The sequence below is a fragment of the Erpetoichthys calabaricus genome, chromosome 3, assembly GCF_900747795.2.
Source record: "Erpetoichthys calabaricus chromosome 3, fErpCal1.3, whole genome shotgun sequence".
Taxonomy (NCBI): domain Eukaryota; kingdom Metazoa; phylum Chordata; class Cladistia; order Polypteriformes; family Polypteridae; genus Erpetoichthys; species Erpetoichthys calabaricus.
In genome coordinates, this window is record NC_041396.2 from 191,185,263 (window position 1) to 191,211,163 (window position 25,901).

General features: G+C 38.1%; 1 protein-coding gene across 1 annotated transcript in view; it reads left to right on the top strand.

Annotated features, from left to right (window-relative positions):
- The first annotated feature begins 12,250 nt into the window (after positions 1-12,250).
- pdss2 (prenyl (decaprenyl) diphosphate synthase, subunit 2) overlaps positions 12,251-25,901 on the top strand; it is a 230,990-nt gene continuing 217,339 nt past the window's right edge. The window contains exon 1 of the mRNA XM_028797629.2: positions 12,251-12,821. Within this exon, the coding sequence (XP_028653462.1) occupies positions 12,577-12,821 (245 nt within the window). The 5' untranslated portion in view covers positions 12,251-12,576. The remainder of the gene's footprint in view (positions 12,822-25,901) is intronic.

The following is a 25,901-nucleotide window of genomic DNA, read 5'->3' on the forward strand; positions in this document are numbered from 1 at the left end:
GTCTCGTGGCCTGGAACCCCTACAGATTTTATTTTTTTCTCCAGCCTTCTGGAGTTTTTTGTTTGTTTTTTCTGTCCACCCTGGCCATCGGACCTTACTCCTTTTCTATGTTAACTAATGTTGTCTTATTTTAATTTCTTACTTTGTCTTTTATTTTTCTTTTCTTCATTATGTAAAGCACTTTGAGCTACTTTTTGTATGAAAATGTGCTATATAAATAAATGTTGTTGTTGTAGTTGTTAGCGCAACCTATTGTAGCACAAGTTGTGACATTGAAACAAGGCTCCTAGCAGCAGGAAGGCTCTCACACTTTTTAAGAAAGATTTGGTAGGTCCAGAGAAACACAACCTTGGGATGACCATCACACTACCCACAAACCATTTGCACCTTCCCCCATGTATGAATATTTAGTCTATAGTTCAGCAATAACATCCCAGATAATGGTCTGAGGCCTTCAAGTGCTTGTACTCCATTTACACCATCACTTACTTCTGGGGTTTGGCAGGGGATCTTCTTTCTGACTTAGGGCTCACTAACCAACAGTTTCTCAAACGGAATCAGGACTGAAAACAGTTCATTTGGGATGACATTGACAAATGGCATACTGCTGGAACAGTGAGTGTTGTAATTTGAAATGCCACCTATCCTGACATAACTCCTCTCCTATGCTTCTTGGTGTTGTCATTTTTACTTGTAATGGTATGTTATGAAGATCCTGTTACATACAGATTGACCTTTCATGGCTGATCTGTCTAGTGCCACTTTTTACAGGGAAATACCTGAATGTATACAGCTACCATGTCCTGGGAGTGTCTGTGTAACAGAAGCAGCCTTTCTTATCTCTGATACAAAACTCTTGGATGCCAACTACAGCCTTCTTCATGCCCTGTCCTTATTATTTCTTCAAAATGCTTGGCTGGATGTGCCATAGTACAATATGCAATGCTTGTTTGACTCCATGGAACAACATCAGGGTGTTTGAATCTTCACGAGAGTCCTATTTTAGACTAATATTTTTTTTTCTCTCAGATTTTGGAATAATTAATTCTAATTTGTATGTGGATTTTCATGCTAGTTGGTCAGGTGTTTCCGGTATGCAGCTATTTTTAGGTGCATTAAAAACTAACAGAAAATTAAACTGTGTTTAGATATAAAACTGTTAATGATAATGATAAAAATCTTCTTTTCCACAAATCCAACATTAAACTGACTAAATTTAACATCTCTCTGACTAACAGTGGTGAGAACTCCCTGGAGCCCCCACAATATGATATTATCATAATACTTGCATCTCAAGGGGCACACTCAAACAAACACATACAACTATTAACTTAATTAACTTAACCTGCATCTCTCTGGGGATGTGGTGGGAGAACTGGAGTGTCCCATTAACATGAGAAGAACATGCAGACTCCACAGAGGGAACGGCATGGTGCAGGATTCAACTCCAGAACGCTGGCTTGGTGAGGTAACACTTCTACCAGAGTCCTGCCCTGTTATTTGTAATTCTTGAGGAATATGAGAAGTCTAATTGTTTTTCTCTGATTGTGGACACTGGGGGAGAGAGAAGAACTCTAAGCCGGAGTTTCTACAATAGTGAAGATTAAATATAACGACTAACAGAAAATTCAGGCAGCCAGAAGTCATAAACTTTGATCAGTGACCAAAGCAAAAGGGCCTGACAAAATTTCATAATCTATTATGGACAAAGGAACAAGGAAACCTGAATCAACATGGAAGTTTAATTTTCTAATGCAAACTAACTTTCTTTCACTGAAGAGTCATTCCTCTATTTTCACACAACGTCAGAGATTAATGAATGTCATATGCCATCTTAACTGAAATGGCCACAAAAAAAGTCACACCTACATCACCATGGATATATAAATATGACCTATGCATGTCATTATACCTTTTAATGACCCGTAGCAACAAACAAAATGGTGCCATTGATGAAATCATGCACAAGCACGAAAATAATGATAAAATATCAACAAAAAAATGTGCAAAAATCCTAAAACTAATCAGCCACTGTAATGGGAACACGTTAGGCAGATTAAACTGACGAGTCCTGAGCCTGTGATAGGTTCTTTAGGTCCACCCCACAATCCCTGCACAGGACTAATGTGAAGGAGTGAGGGGTTGGGAGCATGTGCTGATTACATTGTGTTGTCGCACGCACAACAAGACGACTCACCCGGATCGGGACCCGAGTGTAGCCGTGCAATGGCTGACACCACGGGATTAAGCAGGTCAAATAATAGATGGATGGACTTAAGAGCCACCTAATGAAAATCTCTTTGAGCCTTCTGTTAAGAGCACTTACACTCTGCTGATACTTCTTCATGAAACTGACTGAAAGTGTTAAAATGTTGCTACAACCACAACACAGGAATGGAAAGTCTGATTTAATGATTTGGGGAATCTAGTGGGAATTTCAGAAAACATTCACAGCTACATTACTTGGCCTCTCGCAACAGACTTACATTTGAAGTATAAGATTTTGTGAAAATGGCTTTACAACGTGAAATTAAAGCAGATGCTTAACATCTGTATACATGCACACCATTTATTACAGACTTTAAAGAAGATTCAAGGGCAATGCAAATCCGCAAGTGTTGTATGTAATATTAGTCTAATTGTATGTTGTGAACCCAAAACAGATAATCCATTCATCTTCTGCCTTAACCCAGCTTTTCCTGATTAAGGGTCATGTCCAGCCAGAGCAAATCCCAGCAGCAGCAGGGAAAAAGTAGACATCACTCTGGACTACGAAAGAGTGCCAAACCAAACTGAAAAGGAAATGTAATTTAGCAAGCACTATTTTAAATTAGCAAGAATTTAGGATTAAAGTGGTGGGGTGAAAAAGCATGCAAAAGTGCATTGATTAGTAAACATGTTACCTCTTTTATTAAAGGAATTTCTTATAACGCATGTGATTTAAAATGCATCAAAACATAACTATTAGCAGTGACATCTTCCCTTTTCTATTCAGTAGAAACCTTCACCTCTGCCCTTATAGATGAGGTCAACTACCTTTGTCTGCATTACATTTGTATTGTACACCTCCTCTTAATAAACATAAACTTCTTGCTTGTATTGATCTTATTAGTTACCATATTTCCTTTTATTGCTTGTAATTTTCAATTGTTTGTGCTCCTAACATTATAGTCCACTTTCCCTTGGTGCTCTAAAAGCATTCTTAAAACCAAAAGTTGTTCACATTTTATGTTAAATTTAGACATTTTTCTTTTTCTATTGTTCTTTTTCTTTTTTGTGAACCCTAATGTTTATGTAAAAAACAAAGAAGAATAGCAACCAGGAATTACAAAACAAATTATTAACATCTAAACTTTTACTTATTGTACATATCCATCCGTTTTCTAAACCTTCTTATTCTAACACAGGATCACAGACTGCTGAGGCCTATCCAGACAACATCATTAAAAATGCAAAAACAGCCCTAGATGAGAAGCACGCTCATTACAAATGGCACATATGAACGTGGACTCATACAGGTATCATTTTGAGTGACCAGTTAGCTGAAAATGCATGTCTTTGGGATGAGAGAGGAAAACGCACATAAACCGGGAGAGAATCGTCAACCATCATAAAGGCAATGGGCACGATGAGAATTGAAATGAGGTTATTTTAGCAGTGCAGCAGCACAATTCGCCACATTATGTATCCCTTCTAAATTATACAGCACTAATTTAGTGAAACTCAAAAGGGGCACACAATAGTAAGTTTGTCTGTTTCGATAATGGCCTTTGTTCTTCAGTCATTCTAGTTCTTACATTCCTCTTTCTTTGTGTATCTTGTTGCCTTTGTTCATTGGAGTTTTCTGTCATTCTAAGGACACCGAATGACGTTACTCCCAGGCACAGACAGCACACGTTTTCTCATTTTATATATAAGAGATATTACAGACAGAGATATTATTATATCATTGGATTGATTTCTGAACCTTTTTATTACAATACAGAGCTGTGGAATACTAACATTATATCTTCAAACCCACTTTATTAGCATTCTGGTTTGATTACTCATTTTCTGTTTTGCTTAAGAAATGTTTGCTCTACTCATTATCATTTTACTCAGCTCTTGGAGGCATGCTGTTTCAGCCCCGTTTTTGTTGTATGGATTTGTTGATTGTTTCCTTGTTTTATCCTCACCATATTTTTTCAACACCATTTTTAATTTTACTGAGCACCACAATTTTGTGGTTCCACTACCTGAATGAGGTTGCTGGTTGCTAGGTGGTTATGCTGCCCAGACGTTCATCTGTGTGACGGCATTAATGTGATTCTAGTTAAGCCAGATTTGTGCTGCATATCACATCCAAGAGTGTGGAAAACTTTCATGTGTGCTCTCTGTTTTGAATTTCTGTTTAAAAAATGCTTTCACTTTGTTACTAAGACACTGAATTTTGGTTTAATTTTAGCTTTGTCACACTGATGGACATTTTTTGGGTTTAACCTCCACTACCTATTCCTTCTCTATCCCATTTTGTCCCCATGGCCCACCAGATTCCTGTGTGGCAGAACAATTCAAGATCTTTGGGCTTTGGGATATTGTTAAAAAACTATGAACAAACAATACATATGCAATAGTTTATGATAAATGATTATAATTGTGGTCTTATTCTTCATTCTAAAATGAATATTAAAGCAACACTACTATTATAAATACCCTTCAAATATAATTTTATAATTGTTTTTGCATATCTAGAAGAACCAAGAAAATTTCTTATGTAGCAAATACATTCTTTCACAATATCTTTTATACATTAAAGAAAATAGGTGCATGCTTCAGTAGTATCCCACTCAAAAATGGTGGTACAAGTCACAAATATGGGAGCACTACTGCAAGGTGAGCTACAAACTCAAAAGCTTTCTTCTTAATTCTGCTTTTGGAACCTTGTAATTTTCTGCTCTATTGATGCTAAAGTTAATTTTATCAAATTAAGTGGCCCCTCTTCACTGTTGGTTGTAGATGTGTATGTAGATGTTATTTTCACTTGTTAAATAGCATATTACACATGTCTTTGAAATGTGAGAAATAATAGGAATACCTGGAGAAAGTCCACATGGACATGGAACAAGAAAAGGCCTCCTCTTTTTGGTGCCTTCGCTGTCAAAAGCACCTACTGTGACCGCTCTGTTTGTCTGTCTGTCTGTTTTTGTGGTCATCCGCAAACAACTTGGCTCCAAGTTTATTGATTTGGGTACAATTTGGCACACTAAATCTTGAAGAACATTTGTTGGAAGAGTTCAATGTTTGTTGTGATCTCAAATACAGAAGGCTATACAAAGTCTGGAAGTTTCAAAACCTCCCATCGACAACCATTGACAAATTTGCAAACACAAAAGAAACATTCTGTGCAACCTCACTTACAGATTAGGTAACTGAGAGAGATGACTCCAACTTGCATGTTTTGTAAATTTTACAGTCTTTCCTGACAACAAAACAAAAGAAGTACAAGTCAGTCAAATGCCAGTAGAGGTGTGAACATCTGCTGCTGCAGCTCACTTCTCCTGCTGCTTGAGGTACATTAATCAAACTAGAAATGAATGTACAGTAAGCATCACTCTGTAAGCATACAAATATGTATTTATGTTACACTAAAAAATACCTCACGGCTACATTATCTACACATTATAATGATTCAGTATTTCTCTGCCACTATAATTTATCTGCAAAGCTCCAGATCTGCTTTCCATCATACTGTAGTTTTAAACAGCCAACAATTCTACCTTGACACTTCAACAGAGATTTTAACTTTCCAATTAGTCACAGACCCTCCACGACCAACAACCAAGAATAGGACATCAGTCAATGCCATTTTTACATTGCATAAATTGGAATGTGCTGTCTATTAAAGCTATTTAGAGATGAGAAGCCTATCTGGGGGTCTTTTTTTAACTACATTATAAAGTACTATCAAAAAGCATGTATTAAATGTAGTCTACTAATCCATGTAATTACATTTTGTTATTTTTGTTCCTTGTTAATATGACTCACAGCCATACAGATATTTAATACACAATACTGTAATGTGATCACTAACTCTTTCATGAACTATAACAATTTTAAAATGTAGAACACAAACTCCCTGAATATACCTGAGTGTTACATCATGCATTGTATAACATTTTATAAAACAGGAAAAAGGGCTGAACTGCCCCAGTACTCATATTCTGCAGAAAACTGATGTTGATAGAGTTATAGAGTTAACTGCCATGACTATTGAAGACTTGATTGAAAGCAGAGCTAAAAATGGCGAAAGTCAGACAGAAGAATACTACTGTCTACTATCTTTTCCTACTATATCAAAAGAAGAATATTACTAACGTCAGCTCCAAGCATTCAAGCAGTAAGTGAGTAGTCAAGGCAGATGTGTATATTAAAACCAGCAGGAGGGGATAAACAAAAAAAGGAAACCAATATATGCTCAATTTATATTTTTCTCAAATGTTGTGAAGGTCAACAGCATTTCTATAGCTATGGAAAATATTGCTAAAACTATTCCAAGAGAATGCAGAGAACAAAGGACTACTAGGCTCAAAAACGCTAAGATCAATTAAGTGCTAAAACGACTGTGAACAGTATACAAACCATATCAGGGAAATCCAAAAAGAGTGGACCATAGCCAATTCCACAGTACATGAAAAAGCAAAATAGGCTCCTGCTGATTACTACAAGCTTGTTAGCTTAAGTATGGTGTACCATGAACAAATTAACAAAAGCAATTAGAAAAGACATATCGGCACTCTCTGTGGATGTTGACTGATTTCGAGGTTTGATTTTCTGTTTTAGGCCCAGTGATGAACTTGCTGCCCATACTGTGCTGATGCCTGCTATGGACTCAATGCTACTGGATGGATATAGCTTCATGTGATCCTGAACTGCATTAACCAGGTTAGATAATGTTATGTTATTTTGTGTTTTAATGTATTCTAAAAGTGTTTGAAACTGGCTGGTTTTATCTTTATGTCACCAGAACACTACAGTGTGCTTTAAAAAAAAAAAGAGTACAACCAAGATTTTAAATTATATATATTATATGACATACTATTTGTTCTTCATCTTGCTCTTTCCAAGCACCATCAGTACATCATAACTACGAAAATGATTCTTCTGGCAGTGGGCTGCCTGATCTGCCCTTCTTTAGGTTGGAGTCTTAATGTTACTGGTAACAAAGTACAATAGCAGCATTGTTTAGTGAAAAAAATCAGTCTAATGTGGCAGGTAATTATTGAAAAAAAATAACAGCATATGAAATAATAATAAATTTGAGCTTGCTCCTGGGTGGACCGCTCTGGGTCAAATAGCCAGTTTTTTAATCTCCTCATCTGCTGGTCTGGGGATGCTCCACATTTAGCTATGGTCTTGACCTTAGTGGGGGGAATAGCTATGTCCTCCAAGAGAGCATAATAAACTCGGAAACTTGGCCCCCGTACTCTCCCACCTGGTTAGACTTCAGGTCCTGTCCCTGTTTCTTCTTGGAAACTTCTCTCCTGCTGACTACGCCACTGTGGCAAGAATACACAGGAGACATCAAAGGTTTAGGGCAGCCACTCGTATAATATGCCCTGGCTACAAATGGGTAAATTTTCAAGAGCTGTGACTGTTACAAAGTCCAGGACAGAACTGATTCAGAGATGCAAAGATGGTGGCTTTAAAGCCCGGTACAGGAAGTGACATCATCATAGACGCCGGAAGTGACATCATCATAGGAATCTGAACCAGAAGTGACATCATTGTAGGGTCAGAACCGGAACTGATGTCATAGTAGGCGCCAGAACCTGGTGGGATTTCCCATGAATGGTCTGCAGAGGATTGAGAGAGAAAGTAAGTGCACCTCGCCCCCACCCCGGTCTGATGTGAAATTATCACTATTCAGGCCCATTAGCTGCCTCCCTTTCGCATGTGTGTGACAAGGTAAATAGAACAAAGGAAAAAGACAAAAACTATAAGGCACAAATGTGTCAAAGGGCACAAAATGAACAGAAGAATTGAGAATAAGGAAGATAAAGGAAAGTTTCCTAAATAGTCATATACTGGAAAAAAAAACATCCAGCAGTCCTGCACAATGGTCAAAAAAGCTTAATTTGAATATGTCACAACTGCTGTTGGTAATCTAAAGAATATCTAGGCAATTATGAGATTTATACAAAGGGAGTGGACAGAGTGAGACATGCCATCAGGAATCTCAAGATTACACTTAGAGATCCACAATCTTCTAATTATGATAAATGTCAAAGCCAATGAGTTCTCCATCAGGAAAGATTGCCTAATGCTTTCTTTGGAACTGAGAAGAATGAAATACCAAACTCTGCCTTTATCATATGTACTTCCTACAGGCATGGTGTTAGTAGGAAGGTCGTATCTTAGGGTTGTTTTGCTGCCTCACCTGATTTTGGTGCTTATACAAGAGCATTCAAGTGAAAAATGCGAATTCATCTTCCTGATAGCATATTACCCTGTTGTTTTAGCTAATCTTTGGCAGAATCGTAGAACTAGGATAGTTTCAGTATAGTGTTGTCTCCAAGTCAAATGTCTACACCTAAATCCCACAGAAAGTCTATGATAGAGCCTAAAAAGGAGAGAGCTATACAAGCAAAACTCCTCCAGAATCATAAAGGCAAAGTAGGTCTTTAAGTAAACAATTCTCCCATGCAAACTGATATTTGTTTTATAGGTAAATACGGTCATTGTTATCATGTTTACTTAATAAATATTAGCAAACTCTGTTTGCATGACTTGAAATTTAATAAGATATGTCATGTGCTCTACTGGCATAGGGGTTAGAGTTGATGTCTCACAGATTGAAATCCCTGGCAGCCATGGTGTGTGAAATGTCTTTCCTATCATAAACTAAAGGTTGATCTCTGACACTAAACTGAGTCAAGTATGGGTGAACATGGCCTGTCCCATCAATGGTTGATTTCATCTGGCACCTGATAGTCTAATGCTGTAGGGATAGGTTCTGGCCTGATGGAGTCAAAAATAAGCAGGTTAAAGAAATAATGGATGAAGGGGTAAGTGTGATGTATTGTTTCAGCATTTATGATTCATTTGAATATTATAATGACCCTAGGGTTCAAGGGAATAATTATAGCACTCTGAAGACTTTGACAGTAGATGGCCTTTAAAAGGATTGCTGTTTCTTCATAGCTTAACCCGTTGTCTCCTTCTTTGGCTACTCTACAACTTTACTCTGATGTTTTATGGCTCCACACTTTCCCAACTACCTCAGTTCTGTGCCTGCATGTACAGCACATGCCGCTGTCTATACCTCACATGTGTCACCTGGTGTCAGTGGCAACATCTGCTGCACTTTCCTCAGCTCCATGAGCTGATCAAACCCGAGGCTTGCTGGACAAACAGACTTTAGCAGCCAAGAGATGCCACTGATGGACTTGAAATAAGTACTCTAATCATGCTGCCCTCCTTCTAAACTCCCAGGAGCTACTTTTATGGTTGCCTTCTCTAGGCAGCTGCATCCCTTTTGAACATGTCACCCTCAAATCCAGATCAAGTATGCTAGTGACAGTGTTTTTAGGCTAGTCAAATACTAGAAACATGTTGCAATCAATGCAAGACAAGCCTGCAGATTTGCAGCATATGAGTAGGTGTGCTAGTCGTACTTGAACAAATGACTGGAACATTCTTTATTTAGTATAGACTGTTTTGTATGATATATGAAAACTTCACACAGACCGCAAAAATGACTGTTACTTATGTATAGGAGGACTGGACTTCCTGAAAGACAGTTTGCTGTTTGGGAAAACTTGACACTACTGTGGAGAAACAAGAGTATGTGAATAACAAAATATTGATTTGAAAAGGAATAACATTGAATAAATGATTGTTATTTCTTGTTATCTCATATTCTGTTATGTAAAGTGAAATATTTCCCTTTACTGAAATACAGTTAAAAATTTAATAATACTGTTCTCTAGAGACTGGGCTAAACAGTCTTTTTTGCCTAGAGCCATTTATGGTGTGGTATTGAAGATCAAACACATATTTAGAATATAAACTATTTAAAAACAGTGTCTGAACAATCTGTTTATTTAGATTAAAGAAAGGGATTTACAGAATCTCCTTTATGCTGCATGGCACATAATCCAGCGTTGATTCCTGCTTTGTATCCAAAGCTGCTGGAATTGGCTCAAGCTCCACGTAGTGAGAAAATTGCTACACTGTAAAAAAAAGCTAGACAAAAAAAAAAGCTCTAAACGGGAGTTGTTTTGCTTTTATTTAGCAAAAATATCTGCCAATGGGTTAAGCAAAATTTACTTGACAAGATTTCTTAAAGTAAGCGTAAAAATCGCAAATGCAAATTTTTGGTAAGTCATTAATTCTTACAATAAGGAAAACAAGATTAAATGTCATCATATAAATACTTTTCACTTTTCACTTGCTTAGATTTAATTTTTTACAGTGCTAAATGTAAAGAATTATTATTATGAACCAAATTTCAAAACAGATGAAAGAAGGCATAGTTTACTGTGTGAACCTGAGTAATTCTTCTAATTTGACTACAGTATATTTAAGTTAAAAAGACACAGTCATATGAAAGAGTGGAAATTGTTGACTGTTAAACAGGCAGATATTAGAATTTCATGCAAACAGTGCCTACAAATAAAGGTAATATATTTGAATAAATGACATATGAAATTGACATGATGTATTCATTCTTATAATTTAAAATAACAAAAATGCTGATTTGTCGTGTTGAAAATGTAAGTACATACCAACATTTATCACCACTTCGAATCCATAAACTTAGAATTAGCTGCCAATGATTAGAGCCTATCATTTTTAAACCAATAGCTCAAAAAGAAAAAAAATGTTACGTACTGACCTAATCAAAGCCCTTATTTGAATTCCACTGAAATTTTGTGGGGAGATTTGAAATGGGCAGTAAATCAAAGAAACCCCACAAACATCTTGCAACTAAAGGAACTTTGCATGGAGGAGTGGTCCAAAATTTCGCCGAGTTGATGTCATTGACAAGTGGGCAGTTATCCAAAAAGTAACAAGAAGTCATTTCTGCTAAAGGGGGTAATACCAGTTTCAGGGGTTGGCCAAGGGTGCCATTACTTTTTCTCTATTAGATCTATTGATATCTTTGTTGAATAACATGATTGAAAAGGTGAATTTTCTTTGTGTTTTATTCAAGTACAGGTATACATGTATAACCTTTATTTGTATGCACTGTTTGTGTGAAGCTTTGCAGTTTGCCTGTTCAAAAATGTTGAAAACATTAACAATATCCATGGCGAGTACTTACTTTTTTAAATGACTGTATGTGGTTTATTGCTGTTAAAGGTATTTTGCACTGTTACACATAAACAGCTGTGGATCCTCTCCATGGTATTTGCTATGCAAAATAACGGATTACAGGATAATATATTTAGTCTAACCACTGGCTTGTTTTAATTAAACTTCTGTTCATACTGTAAAAATGACTTTACACCGTTAATGTTCTAATGGCATAATGAATCTCAATTTGAAAACAGCATGTTCACGTATTATTTATTAAATTCAGAATCTTTTAAACTGTGTCCTGAACAATAAATTCCACAGTACCATGAAGGGCTTTTGTATTAATATACTGTATGCAGCGTATGTTGCCAGTGAATAACATCTTGTATAATAACCCAAGTATCTATCTATCTATCTAACAATGAAAATGTGGACAAATAAGGATAAGCTGACATTATGAGCGGACTGAATGTGTCACGAATTGCAAGCTAGATCAACGATTTCTTTTTTGGGAAGAGATAAACACTGCCTTGAGAATGCACATTGCCTTTAGTTTCCTGTCGTTTTCAGAATTTGCTTTGTCATTTCATCTTTTCATGCAGTCCATGAAGTACCTTCTGTTTTGTAATAGCCATCAGAGACTGCCGAAGTTCATCTTTGTATTTTATCGCACTGTTAGATGGACACCTAAAATGCCTTCCGTATGTAATTTGCAGCCCAAGCAGAGCCCAGCGTGTGCAAAAGAGAGCGGCTCAACATTCTCAAGGAATACCATGAAATGATTATAATAGACTAGCGGAGCCATCATCTTGCCTTTCTACTGTCCTCGGGGACGCTTTTCTGGTTTATGTCAGTAATCTGAAAAAATCACTGTTATTTGAGTTGGTGAGATAGGCGCGCCTGCCCTACACGAGGTGACTCAGCGTCAGCGATCAGAGGGTTAAAGTTTAGCGAAAGGAATTTGCGACCTGCCGGATTCCAGTTCGCTCAGTATGGCAGTGGCTTTAGGTAACGTTGGGAACTGACAGTCGTAGAGGACTGTTCAAAAGTGTAAGTAAAAGTCGGAAGGTGAGCTCTGCAAAGTTACAAACTAAATGTAATACATGAAAAACGGAACTAACGAGGATTCAATACGGAATATGTGTGAAATGAAAAATACACGACCTTTATTTTATAGACCGTGAAGTGGAATAAAGTGTGCAGCTTAAACTTTTTAAGTTACAAACTGAATTTTGTTGAAGGGGCGAACACGAAAAAGAACGACTAACTAAATTAAACAGAAATATTGGATACAAAATGACTTTGTTGTTTGGAAGGAAGACATGTGATCGTTTAATTGGCAGGTGTGTCAGGAGACTAAACCTTTTCTCTACTCCGTCGCCTTCTAACTGGACTAAAGTAGTGTCGGATGCTGAGAAGATCGTGGGCTACCCCACCTCTTTCATGAGCCTCCGCTGTCTACTCAGCGATGAACTCAGCAACGTCGCTCTGCACGTCAGAAAGCTGGTGGACACGAGACATCCTCTAATCAACACCGCCAGGTAAGATGTCGTCCGGCAGCGACTATTTTGTTTGATTTTTCTCAATAGAAATTGCAGAACTAAATAAAGAGCATCGGCTGCTGTTCCCAATCCTGGAAGACGGTTAAAAAGCGACCCAAAAGGGAAAGAGTCAAGTTTGCTGAGAAAGACAGCTGTATAACGTGTGTGATGGTATACTCTTTGAAAGGGACTATACTGAATATAGTTTGATTGGATTTATCTTCTGAAGAAGTTTACAGCGTAGCAGGAGTATACAGTAGTTTTCCATTGAGAAAGTTCTTCGTGGAGATCTTGTGTGTTCATTCATTAATTTGTGGACAGCAAAATCCTGAAATGGTTCAGTGGGTTGTGTATAATGATTGCATGTCTGAAACTGATCATTTCAAAATATTTACCTGCAAAGTATTTACTAAGAAGAACCTGTGTTTTTTTTTTTTTTGTAATGAAAAAACTGTTTTGGTTGTAGAGATCGGTGAGTCAACCCGTTTCTTAAAACTGCTTTTCCAGTACATGTTGTTGGGAGGCTGGTGCAAATCCGGACAATATTGCTTGTAAGCTGTGTTAGCTGCCAGTACTTCACAGGGCATAGTGACGCACACACTCAGTCATACCTGACCAATTTAGCCGCCATGCCACCAGCACTTTAGAACAGGTAATCCACCTGAAGCTGAATATATCTGGCCCTGGTCACTGCTTTGAATGGAGACCGACAAGAGAAAGCTTGGGGTGCTGCTGGAAGAGCTGAAAGTGAGGCCAGCAAGGGGTACATACCCAGTGGTTTGAGTGTGGACCCAAATACCCCAATACAGTGATGGGGACACTGCTTTAAAAATGATGACATCCTTCTGATGATGTGTAAAACTGAGGTCAGGAAAGTCTGTGATCATAAAAGATCCCTGAGCATCTTTCGAAAAGATTTGGGTGTCTCCTGATGTCCTGGCAAAAGTGTCCATCACGAGCTTGCCCATTTTAGCCCCTTAATCATCTCCTGTCTCAAATTGGCAGATCCCGCTCATGTCTTCACCACCTAATAGCTAATGTGTGGTGAATGTACTGGTGAAAAAAATGGCTGCTGTCACATCACCCAGATGGATGCTGCACATCGGTGGTGGTTGAATGGACTCCCAGCTGTCTAGACACTCAAAAAAGAGTTTTACATAGAAAAAAAAAGCTGTATATGCAAGTAACTATTTAGCTATCTATCAATTTAGTATTGCCAAATAATCTAACATGAACATCTTTGAGATGAAGGAAGAAATCTCAAGCAGACTTTGGAAAATTTGTCAAGTGCATTGGTAATATTCAAAGGAGCTGCAAAACTTTTAAACATTAATTTAAACATTTAATTTCTTAACTCTTAAATGGTTCAGTTCAGGGTCAATTTTATTAACTAGCTGCCAGTTAATAATTACAGCCAAATAACGGAAGGTCCAATTTAGTTCAGTTTTGCACTTGAGTGTTGGTAATAAATTATCTGTTTAATTAAAACACATAGAAACAAATGGAGAACTCCATTCATCCATCCTTCATTGAGTACACTTTATAGTCACAGAGATGATGATAAAAAAGGACATTCTTGCAGATAACCACTAATATGGGGCCAAATTAGTTAAGATCAACGTTTTGTAAAATATTCCTAACTTAAAATGTTTTCTTATGATGGTGTTGTAAATTGTTTCTTCAGATAAGGAAGGCAGATGTATCGAGGCAGTTATTTTTAATAATCATGGTGCCAGAGAATGGTGATGTTTTGGATGCTGCACATGCAAGTAACAGTTCCGCCATAATCAAAACACATGACAATAAAGACCCTATGAATGTATAAACTGAGTCTGTGTCAACAGGTGTGTGAGTGGGCCTTGCAATTGCTCTCTTTAGGGTTGGTTTGCATCTCATGCTGTGAGGAAAAGCTCCTGCCCCTGCGCCCCAGGATTTGATTAAATAGTTTTGAGAATGTTATGTTATTCATATCTTCAGTATGCTATGTGAAGAAAAAAACATGCAGACATAGGGGTACCATGTAAACTCTATACAGACTCCCAGGATGGAATTTAATACCATTGCTTTGATGCTGTGAGGCAACGTTGCTAAGACATGTGAAGTACTAATTTGGACTAAACCAAATACATTTGAAAATGCTCTTGGAAAAGACAAATCTTTTCCATTGTTCACATGGCAGAAGTTAAGCACTTGCAGGCCATATGATTAAGTAATATATTTCATTCTAAAACCTTAACACAGAATGACAGCACAATGTTCTGCCAGGTTGTAATGATCAATTATTTGGCTAGGTGCATCACATATATGCCTATGCTACTTTACTGAGAGAGAAATAACACATTTGCACAGATTTTGAAGGCTGAATATAGAGTGTATAAAGGTCATGCATGACAAAAAATCTCAAAGGTTTTGGTGCCTCAAACTTTTTGTCATCTAAGAAGACAGTTTGCTGCACATTGTGCAAAACTGACCTTGTTTGGCACAGAATTATGACAGTGATATATGAACACATGAAAAGATATCATGTTGTAGAAATGGCAGAGGATTAAGAGAAGATAATCAGCATGGATCAGCATATTAAGTTCTTGCAAATAGTGGTAAACTCGCAATCTGTGTTGTCACTGTCTTATAATCCCATTTTTATGAGCCATATCTTCTTCATATTCGCTACAATAGAACTGCAAATAAAACACAGGAAACAAATTAAGGTTATAATCCAAAACAACTAGCGCTCACCCATTTATTATAATGTTCATTCAGTCTATTAGAAAACAATTACCTGTGATGAAGTGTCAGGCTATCCATCCATCCATCCATTTTCCAACCTGCTGAATCCGAACACAGGGTCACGGAGGTCTGCTGGAGCCAATCCCAGCCAACACAGGGCACAAGGCAGGAACCAATCCCGGGCAGGGTGCCAACCCACCGCAGGAAGTGTCAGGCTAGCCTTTTGTAAATTGGTACTTTTTTGAAAATAACAGTATAAAATTATAAGAGGCCACATGTTTAAAGGTGTGTGTCAGCAGACAGTGTAAAATTGAGAAGATTACAAACAAGACACTGAATTCAGCTTAGAGCATCCTTGGTATCATGCTGCATTCGACTCCATGTAGGTCAACGAGTGTTGGGAAAATGTAGCGCTCCCCTGTGTTAGGATGCAAATGGAGTCACCTACCTTACTTTCTGTTCAGGTTAATATTTGTATTGTGCCCTTCACCAACTATCAGTTCAGTGCGTCGTAAGAAACCTACAGTGCTAAGAAAAACGTGAATTATATGCATAACATTGTAAATTAGGTTAACACAGTAAAACAAAGTCATTTCAAACTGAATAACAGAAATCATGACATTGTAAATCCATTAATATTATAATTGAGATATTTTCAGTTGACAAATGTAGAAAATAAATGTCTGGGGTTACATGGTTGGTTATAACTTAAAGACACAGTAAAATTAGACAAATCAGTTTCATTGTGCTGTGACTGCCAGCTTTTGGGTTGAGCCTAGTTGTGAATCCCCATTGTATTCAATGGTAAAGGGTTGTGTATGGTTTGTGAAGTGTCTCGGGATAGGTTAATGCAGGCAGTTAAAGCAATTAATATTGCCACAATTCTACAAAGGGGAACCATGCACCCTGATCTGATGCTTCTCATGGACTGGGTCACGGAGACACATAGTAGGTCCAGATAGGGTAATGATAAAAAAAAGTTTAAGAAACACTGCCCTAGTACACCCGCTGCCACCTAGGTATTCTGCAGTATTAAATATGTTTGTGCTGGGAAAGCTGATGAGAAAATGGAATCCTTCCATTTAAATATCTTGATTTGAATACACTTTTGAGATTGACAGACTAGTGTCGGAAGCATAATATGTAAAGAATACATCTAAAATCCTCTGTTGAAATTGTTAAACGTTTTCACACATACAGATCATATGAGCAGTGACTTTTAATTTGAAAATGTGTTTATAGAGACAATCCCAGCTCCTTAACATATGACCCTATACTATTAAACTGTTAACATTTACTTAACATTCCTTTCTGCACATCAGAGTCATTACTCAGGTGGATTAGCATCAAAAAGCCCAATAATTACCATTTTGTACTGTTAGAAATAAGTTGTCAAGCTATTGTACATTTTGTTTTCATGCTGCGACACAGTTAGCAGCTTGCAGTTTCCCGTTTTCTTCTACACAGTCATAGAATAGAGAAAAAAAATTGTTATGCAGTACTGTGTAAAAGTTTTAGGCATTTTAGATAGTTCACAAATATTTTGTCTTAGATGGTTATTTTATGTCTTTTGGATTAGTGTGTCAATGGGAAGAGTGTATTTTAGAGTACCAGACATTGCTTTTGCGAATTAGTGAAGCAATAATAAGATGTTTGAATGTTCTTAAGAAAAAAAAATTATAGACCAATTTCCAGTTAAAAAAAAAAAAAAAAAAAGAGATTTAGTTGTAGGCACGTACTGTCACTTAGAAGCAAATCTTGTAATGATCAATGACATAATGTGTAGGTTGAACCAACGTGATTTAACTAAAACAAACAACTGTGCAGAGTGAATAAAACTGGCCAAGAGACAACCATACTAAAAAGGTGAGGTTATGGTAGATGTGGCAGTTTCATCTGCAAATTTCCCACCCTTTCAAAAGTGAGCATAGAGACACTTTTGTGGTCATCCCACATCATCAGGGTTGTTCCTAAGCAGATATTTTGTGGTATATAGGTGTTTCTAGACGTGTTCTCCAAGTTCTTCTGCAGAAGCACAAACAGGCAAAGCAGAGGAGCAGAAATGTGGTTGCCGGCCACAGAAAATGAGTATAGCAAATACATCAAGCTTACTTTCCTTTTGAAATCCAAGATGCCCAGTACCACTATCAGCTCAGAACTGGCAGAAGCAGGTATAGTATTCCTACTAGTTTTGTAGCTCCTACTTTAAGATTACTTCTCTCTGGTTATGCTCAGAGATGCCTTTCCTATTTTGCATTGTAGATTTGCTGTAAATATGTTTATTTTCCTTAATCCTTTTTATCCACTGATTCTGACTCTAATGTGCTGTTTATAATTTCTTCATGTAAATTTACACCAGTGCACATTAAGTTAATTTTTTTTATACTTTTTAGCCCTTACCCATGATTTAAAATGTGTTTTAGGTAAGGATGCAAAATTTGATAACATTTCATAATCAACAGTTGTTCCCACAACTATTCCATGGTTTTGGATTTATTATTAAATATCAGTCTTCATGAGCAGGCATCTTGCTTTATATTATGAAAAACTATTCAAAGCTTCATTTTTCACAAAATATTTTGATTATGCATGTAAAAAATTGTTTTAATGTTACATGAAAATATTTGAAACTCTGTTTACATACTGAAATACATATAATGATTTTTTTGTTAAGGAATAGGGGCATATTGACATGCCCAAGTCAGCTGTATGAACAGTCTGTTAACTGTAAGTCTAGCAGCTGCAAGACCACTCTGATGGCATTGACTTTCCAGGTATTCATAGGCATCTCTGCCTACAACCAGTATGCAATATGTATTAAGTCTGCCATGGCTTGCATCTTGCAGTTTATGAGTGAAACTCCTTTGGAGGCCTGGTTCAGGGCAGGGGGTGAATTAGTAGCCCCAGTGTTTTGTGCATTGCCAGGAACACACGAAGCCATTGTGCTCAGCTTCTTAGCAAGGCTGTGTGTGTTACGTCTCACTGCAACATTTTGTGTCTGTATAATCGATTTTAACTATTTTTAATATAGGGTTATTAAACAATGATTAATATCCTAATTTGAAGTATTTTGACTTGCACTTCATCTTTTCAGTTTGAAGTGAAATTTTGCATGCTATAATAACAATGACAACATTTATGTATGTAGTGTCTGCAAAAACAAAGTATAATTGAAATTGCTTTACAAATGGAAGTGGAAACAAAGAAAAACAATTATCAAATAAACTAATTATACTAAGGATACTAAGGAAAGAAAAAAAAACTTCTGGGGTTTTTCAACCAAAAGCCTGCCCTGGCCCCCCTCTGCATTCTGTCATCCATCCATCTATCTATCTATCCATTATCCAACCCGCTATATCCCAACTACAGGGTCACGGGGGTCCGCTGGAGCCAATCCCAGCCAACACAGGGCACAAGGCAGGAACCAATCCCGGGCAGGGTGCCAACCCATCGCAGGAAGTGTCAGGCTAGCCTTTTGTAAATTTGTACTTTTTTGAAAATAACAGTATAAAATTATAAGAGGCCACATGTTCCGGCGCAAGGCAGGAAACAAACCCTGGGCAGGGTGAGCACACACACACACACACACACACACACACACACACACACCCACACATCAAACATGCACTAGGGACAATTTAGAATTGCCAGTGCACCTAACTGGCATGTCTTTGGGTTTTGGGAGGAAACCGGAGTACCTGGAGGAAACCCACGCAGACACGGGGAGAACATGCATACTCCACGCAGGGAGGACCTGGGAAGCGAACCTGGGTCTCCTAACTGCGAGGCAGCAACACGACCCATTGTGCCACCGTGCCGCCCCGCATTCTGTCATACATCTAAGAAATGAAAAAAAAAAACATAAAAAAAGAGATTCAGCCAGTGCAGACATCATCAAGGACAGGACCTCATTGTTCTTCTTTCTTCCGCTAGCCTTGGCAGTTTCTTCCAGAAGAAGGTGGTACAGGGCCGCGGTGGGATACTGTGTGATTAGTTGCAAGTTTAACAAAATGCCAGATTAAACATTTCGTTTTAAGATGTGATTTAAACAACTCTACATTGCTGACCTGACTTCTCTCAATAGGCAGATTATTCTATTTTTGGAGCATAGACACTATTATCTCTTCTTTTTTGTTTTACTCTTGGAATAGCAAGAAAAGCACATTTTAATGATCTAAGATTCTGACTGGGAATGTAAGGGGACAAATATTCCAAGATATGTGAAGGTGGAAGATAATTTAAAGTCTTACATACAATTAACAGTATTTTAAAATTGATTCTGAAAGACACAGGCAGCCATTGTAAAGACACTAATATTGGTGTAGTCTGATCAGATTTTTTTTTATTCGTTAGGATTCTTTCAGCAGCATTCTGATCCAACTGTAATCGATTTTAAATGGTTTTGGCAGATCTTTTAGGAGTACATTGCAGTAATCTAAACCGCTAAAGACAAAGGAGCATATCAGCTTTTTTCCATCTAAAGACATAAAGGACCAAACGTGGTATATTTTTTTAAATTAAAAATGAAGTTCATAATTAATATGAGATTTAAGGTAAAGTTCTGAATCTAAAATAATTCCAGGAGTTTTTACCTTAGTTTTTTTTTTTTTTTTTTTTTTTCTTTTTTTTTTTTTTTTTAATTTCAACACTTTTTTGTAGTCGACAACAAGCACTTCAGTTTTCCCCTTATTTAAAAAAATTGCAGCTTAAACTACTGCATCTACTGCAAACTACTGTTTAGGCAATCTGTCAGACCATCTGGTGGCATTGGGTCATCTGGGGCTATGGATAAGTAAGGATGTGTGTCATCCGCATAGCTGTGGTAATTTATATTGTGTTTTGAGATGATGTGATGCAAAGGGTGCATGTAAAGCAGAAATTGGAACAGACCTAGAACTGATCATTCTGGGGTGCCATTATCAATGTAACGTGTTTCCAATACACAGACATCAAGATTTACAAAGAAGTTTCTCCCTGTTAGGTATGACTCAAACCAATTCAGAGCTACTGTACATTAGATAGGCTCACCCATGCTGCACACAAATCCAGAAGAATGAAAATTCATGCATTATATGTGTCTGTATTTAGGCTCACCCATGCTGCACACAAATCCAGAAGAATGAAAATTCATGCATTATATGTGTCTGTATTTAGCCCTAAATTAGTAAGAATTTTCACTAAGACAGCTTCTGTACTATAGTTAGATCTAAAGTTTGACTAGTATTTATCTAGTATAGTGTTTGTCAAGTATCTTACTTAAGAAAGTGAGAATAGCGATGGGTCTAAAATGGTCTAGGATGGGGTTCAAGATTATATTTTTTGATCAGAGGCTGTGGTTTTATATAAATCTGGAATAATACCTAGTGAACAATTTACAGTATATATTACATCATCAATTAACATGTCAGACATTTTTTTGAACACACCTGATGGAACTGGATTAAAGAATAGAGTTTGATAGTTAAAGACTAATTTTTATTTTATGAAGTTCAGCCAAGTTTATAGAGAAAAGCCAAGCAAAATGACACATTTTATTGGCTAACTAAAAAGATTACAATATGCAAGCTTTCAAGGCAACTCAGGCCCCTTCTTCAGGCAAGATGTAATACAGAATCTGGAGTTCCATGTGTTTATATACACACTCTAGGACAAGAAACAACATTGGTAAATCTTTAAATGAGAAAGTTTAAATGTAAAAAATTAATAGATTCATTTCAGGCTAGGGTTAATTTAACAAGAGAGAGAAGAACAATGTATGGTCAAGATCTTTGGATAAGTCATTTAAAGATTTACCAATGTTGTTTCTTGTCCTAGAGTGTGTATATAAAAAATTATTTATTTTAGTGCCACTTTATTAAAAGAGGAAGTTCAGTTAAGGGTTACACTGTGGACCCCATGGAAGTAGTAGCAAAGGAGGGAATTAAAGTAAAACTGAGTGCCATTATGAACAATGTTACATATCCTCTCTCTGACACACTAACACTGATGAAGTTCAGCCAACACAGTATTCAGCAGAAGTGTGTCAATAAATGCTACTGGGGCTCCTTTATACTAAGAACAATACACCTGCATAATCTCTCACTTAGACTGTAACTGTCAAGTCAGAAGTTTTTCTTTCTTTTTAGTTTTCTTCCCTTTTAGTCATTCTGGTGTGTGTGCAGACCATTGTGTGTGTTTATCTATCCTTCCTTCCTTCCTTGATAATATCAATTGAGTTGCTTTATGTCTGCAGTATGACTAATAGGAAATATTTGACTAAATACTCCATTATAAAATTATTCTAAAGTTCTTGGAGCTCATTAACATTTTGGTCTATTTTTCTAAGAATATCACTGTCAGTTACTTTTGAGTATAAATAAGCATGAGTAAAGTCTATAATGTGGAAACAATAGCACTTTTGTGTGTGTATGTATATTTATATGTGTGTGTGTGTGTGTGTGTGTGTGTGTATATATATATATATATATTATACTGTATATACAGTATATAATATGTAGCTAGAGATCCGCAACGGGAGAGAACAAGTCACATACAGTAATCCCTCGCTACTTCGCGGTTCACTTTTCGTGGATTCACGACTTCGCGGATTTTATATGTAAGCATATCTAAATATATAACGCGGATTTTTCGCTGCTTCCCGGGTTTCTGCAGACAATGCGTCTTTTTACTTCTGGTATTTGCTTCATCAGTTGGTTTGCCCAGTTGATTTCATACAAGAGATGCTATTGGCGGATGGCTGAGAAGCTACCCAATCAGAGCACGCAGTTAAGTTCCTGTGTGCTGCTGATTGGCTCAGCGACGGAGTGCTGCATTAACCAGGAAGTCTCATCTCACTCATTCAACATTAACGTGCTCTTGCTACTGCATTCAGGGGATTATCACCTTCAATCGTCGTCATTTTTACTGCGCAGCATATTCATCACGTCATATATAGCTACGTGTACTTCGCTTTACAGTAAGTGTAAACTTATCTACCGATTTCATATTGCTTAGCAGTTGTCCCTGTTATTAATAGAGTAAAGGGTGGGTTGTAAACAATACAGGGAGGGTTTAAAAACGTCCAAATACACGTTAAATAATTAAATAAATATGGTTTCCCTACTTCGCGGAAATTCACTTATCGCGGTCGGCCTTGGAACCTATCTCCCGCGATAAGTGAGGGATTACTGTATCTTAAAATATTTTTTTATTCCTAAGTTTTCAACAACCTACCAGGTGTCAGCATCAGAGGAAAATGTATAGATATACAGGAATCAAAGGCAACATATAGCTGGTGAAGGGTGGGGATGGAGGGGGATGTACAGTAGACCCTCGCAAAGATGCAGTTCATGGTTCGCGGCCTCAGTCGTAAGTGGATTTTTCCTTAGAACCTAACTAATAATTGTTAGCGGAAACCGCAAATATCCTCTGCAATTTTTTATGGCTTTTTTCGTGGTAATACTGCACTGTAGAGAGAACAGGAAGCAACTGTAGAGGAAAATGCGGCTTTGGATGGTGAAAGTAGCCAATCCGAGAGCATTGTACTCTACTAGAATTTGAAACTGCAACTCCCAGCAGTCCCTGCAGTGGCTCTGATTGGTCTTCTGCTGAGAGTGCAGGGGCTGTTGGGGTCAAAGGATGTCAGCGCGGCTTTTAAAAAGGGGGCCATGACCAAAAGAAAAAAAAAGTTTTTGTAATTTGTGTTTCAAGTTCCTGTCTCTCTGCCTGCCTTCTGTTGGGTTACCTGTACTTATTCGTTTTGTCCTGGATTGTTTTGTGGTTGGGGTCTGGATTGTCTTCCATCTGCCTGTGTACATGAGGACTGTAAGTGGATTCATTACTATCCTGAGATGAAAGGAGCGCTCTTGGACCCGTCCACCCGTCTTCACCATTTCAAGAACTACTGGTAGGACTATCTTCACATTCCCATTCAACGTGCGGATCTCTGGACTATCTATTTTCGTCATTACATTTCATCTGTTGCCATTTTTCATGGACTTTGCTGTGTGTGTTTTGTTGGTACTTTGTTGTATTTAATCTATAATCACCGTAAGGGGAACAGGGGTGGTATCATTGTTTTTATTTCTTTTCATTATATTCTTTATTTGCTGTTTGATTACCGTTCTGCTTTGTTTTTGTCTCTGTTTATGAGTGCGTGTGGGTTGGGCCAAAGCTGGGTGCGTCCGTGGAATCTCCACCATAAAAATAAATAAATCACCGTCTTCTCGATGGTGTGAATCTTAGCGGCACCGGACCGTTACAGTGTTATTCATTTCTCCTTGCTGCTGATTGACTGCTGCCCTGTGATGCATCTCCAGCTGAGTGTTCTTGTGTTTTCCGTTTTGTTCTTCTTAATCCTTAAACCGCCGCAACTGGCTATAGTCGTTTCCCAGTGCCATTTGCCAGCACATAGGAGCTGAGTATATTCTGCGACATACATTCATTGAACACCGCAACCGGCTGTTGTCGGTTCCCTGTGCAATTTACCAGCACGCCGGAGCTGATCAGTCAGTGCTGCACATTTGTTGAGCAGCCAGCTCATGACCACTGCAGCATTGTAGCCTCACTGTTGTTGGGATTCAGCCGCTGCACTAGACTAGCATGCCAGCGTCAGCATTTACCTCTGTGTGCTTGCGTGCAGCTAGTTCAGCGCAGTTGGCTCGGTGATTTACTGAATTTCATCAATGGCGTCAGTTGCACCTTGTACATATTGTTCCAGTAGTTTTTAAAATAGTTTTTTACAGTTCATTAGCAGTGTGGAAAATGATCAATGTTGCAGTAATTGTGATGCTCTTTGCATGAAAAAAATGTGTTCCATTAAAATTTCACTTTTTCTTTGTAAATTGTGACATTTACTTAAAAAGTTCAGCAAAAAAGTATTTGGCGTCCAGGGATGCATTAACCCCCAAGTATGTGGCAGTTTAAGGGTTAAAGCCCCAAGATGCCTCCGAAACACCCTGCACCTTCTAAGGCTTATGGCAATGAAAACGCGCTTGGCATGAATTACAGTACATACAGCGGTAACATCTGTATTTTACATTCTAGCACTGTGGGTGACAATTCAGTACAGTACTGTACAGTTTACGGGTTTACCTTTACATTCAATTTTGTAGGTAATGCATTAAGCTAGGGTTTAAACTATAAAAATAGGCATTTTTTTTAACCACATCCATAATTCGCGGATTTTCATAATTTGCAGCTGCTCCAGGAACGTAACCCCAGCGAATTTTGGGGGTGTACTGTGTGTGTGTGTGTGTGTGTGTGTGTGTGTGTGTGTATATATATATATATATATATATATATATATATATATATATATATATATATATATAGTGACAAGAAGAGACCTGAGACATTGTAAAAGTTTGGGGCAGCCACCCGTATAATGTGTTCCAGGATGTAAAAAGGTTGGTAGCAAGTAAAGTTTACAAGTCAGAGTCCAAAGCAGAACTCAATTCCAGAGGAAGGGAGTGAGGCTTTATAGGAAAGGGAAGTGATATCGTCCTCAGGGCTGGGATCGGAAGTGATGTCGTCCTCGGGCCTGAGACCGGAAGTGGCGTTTCCCGAGTTGAAGCAGTGGCTCCTGCTGGGATTTCCTGGGAAAGGTCTGCAGGGAACTTAGAAAGAGCTTTAGTGCACCCCGCCACACCCTGGCAGATGTGTTACCATTATTCTCCAAGCCCTTCAGCTGCCTCCTATTCACACGTGTGTGACAAGACTCCCCCCTCAGCCCAGACCCGTTGGGTCGGGTGGCCTGTACCGAGAGGTTGTGAGCTCGGGAGAGGGCATCAGCGTTGGCATGAAGAGACCACTGCCGATGAACAAGTGAAAACTTGTATTGCTGCAGATCAAGAAACCACCTGGTGACTCGCGGATTCGACTCCTTGTGAAGTGCCATCCACTTAAGGGGTGCATGGTCCGTCACCAGAGTGAACACCTGACCCAAGAGGTAGTACCACAACTGCGTAGTTGTCCACTTAATTGCCAGGGCTTCCTTCTCCACCACTGCGTACCTGTTCTCTCGGCTTAGGTACATTACGGGGTGTTCAACACCGTTGACGCTTTGGCTCAACATGGCTCCCAAGCCTGTGTCCGAAGCGTCCGTCTGTTGGACAAATGGAAGAGAAAAGTTAGGGGCTATTAATATAGTTGCTGAAGTTAGAGCCTTTTTCAAGTCACTGAATGCAGCTTCCGCCTTGTCAGACCATACCACTAGGTTGGGAGCTCTTTTCAAGTCGGTCAAGGGCGCCGCTGTCTCGGAGAAACGAGGCACAAACCGGTGTAGTAGTACTCAGCCAAACCGAGAAATGATCGGACCTGCCGCTTGTTTCGCAGACAAGGCCATATCAGTATGGCATTTAATTTCGAACACTG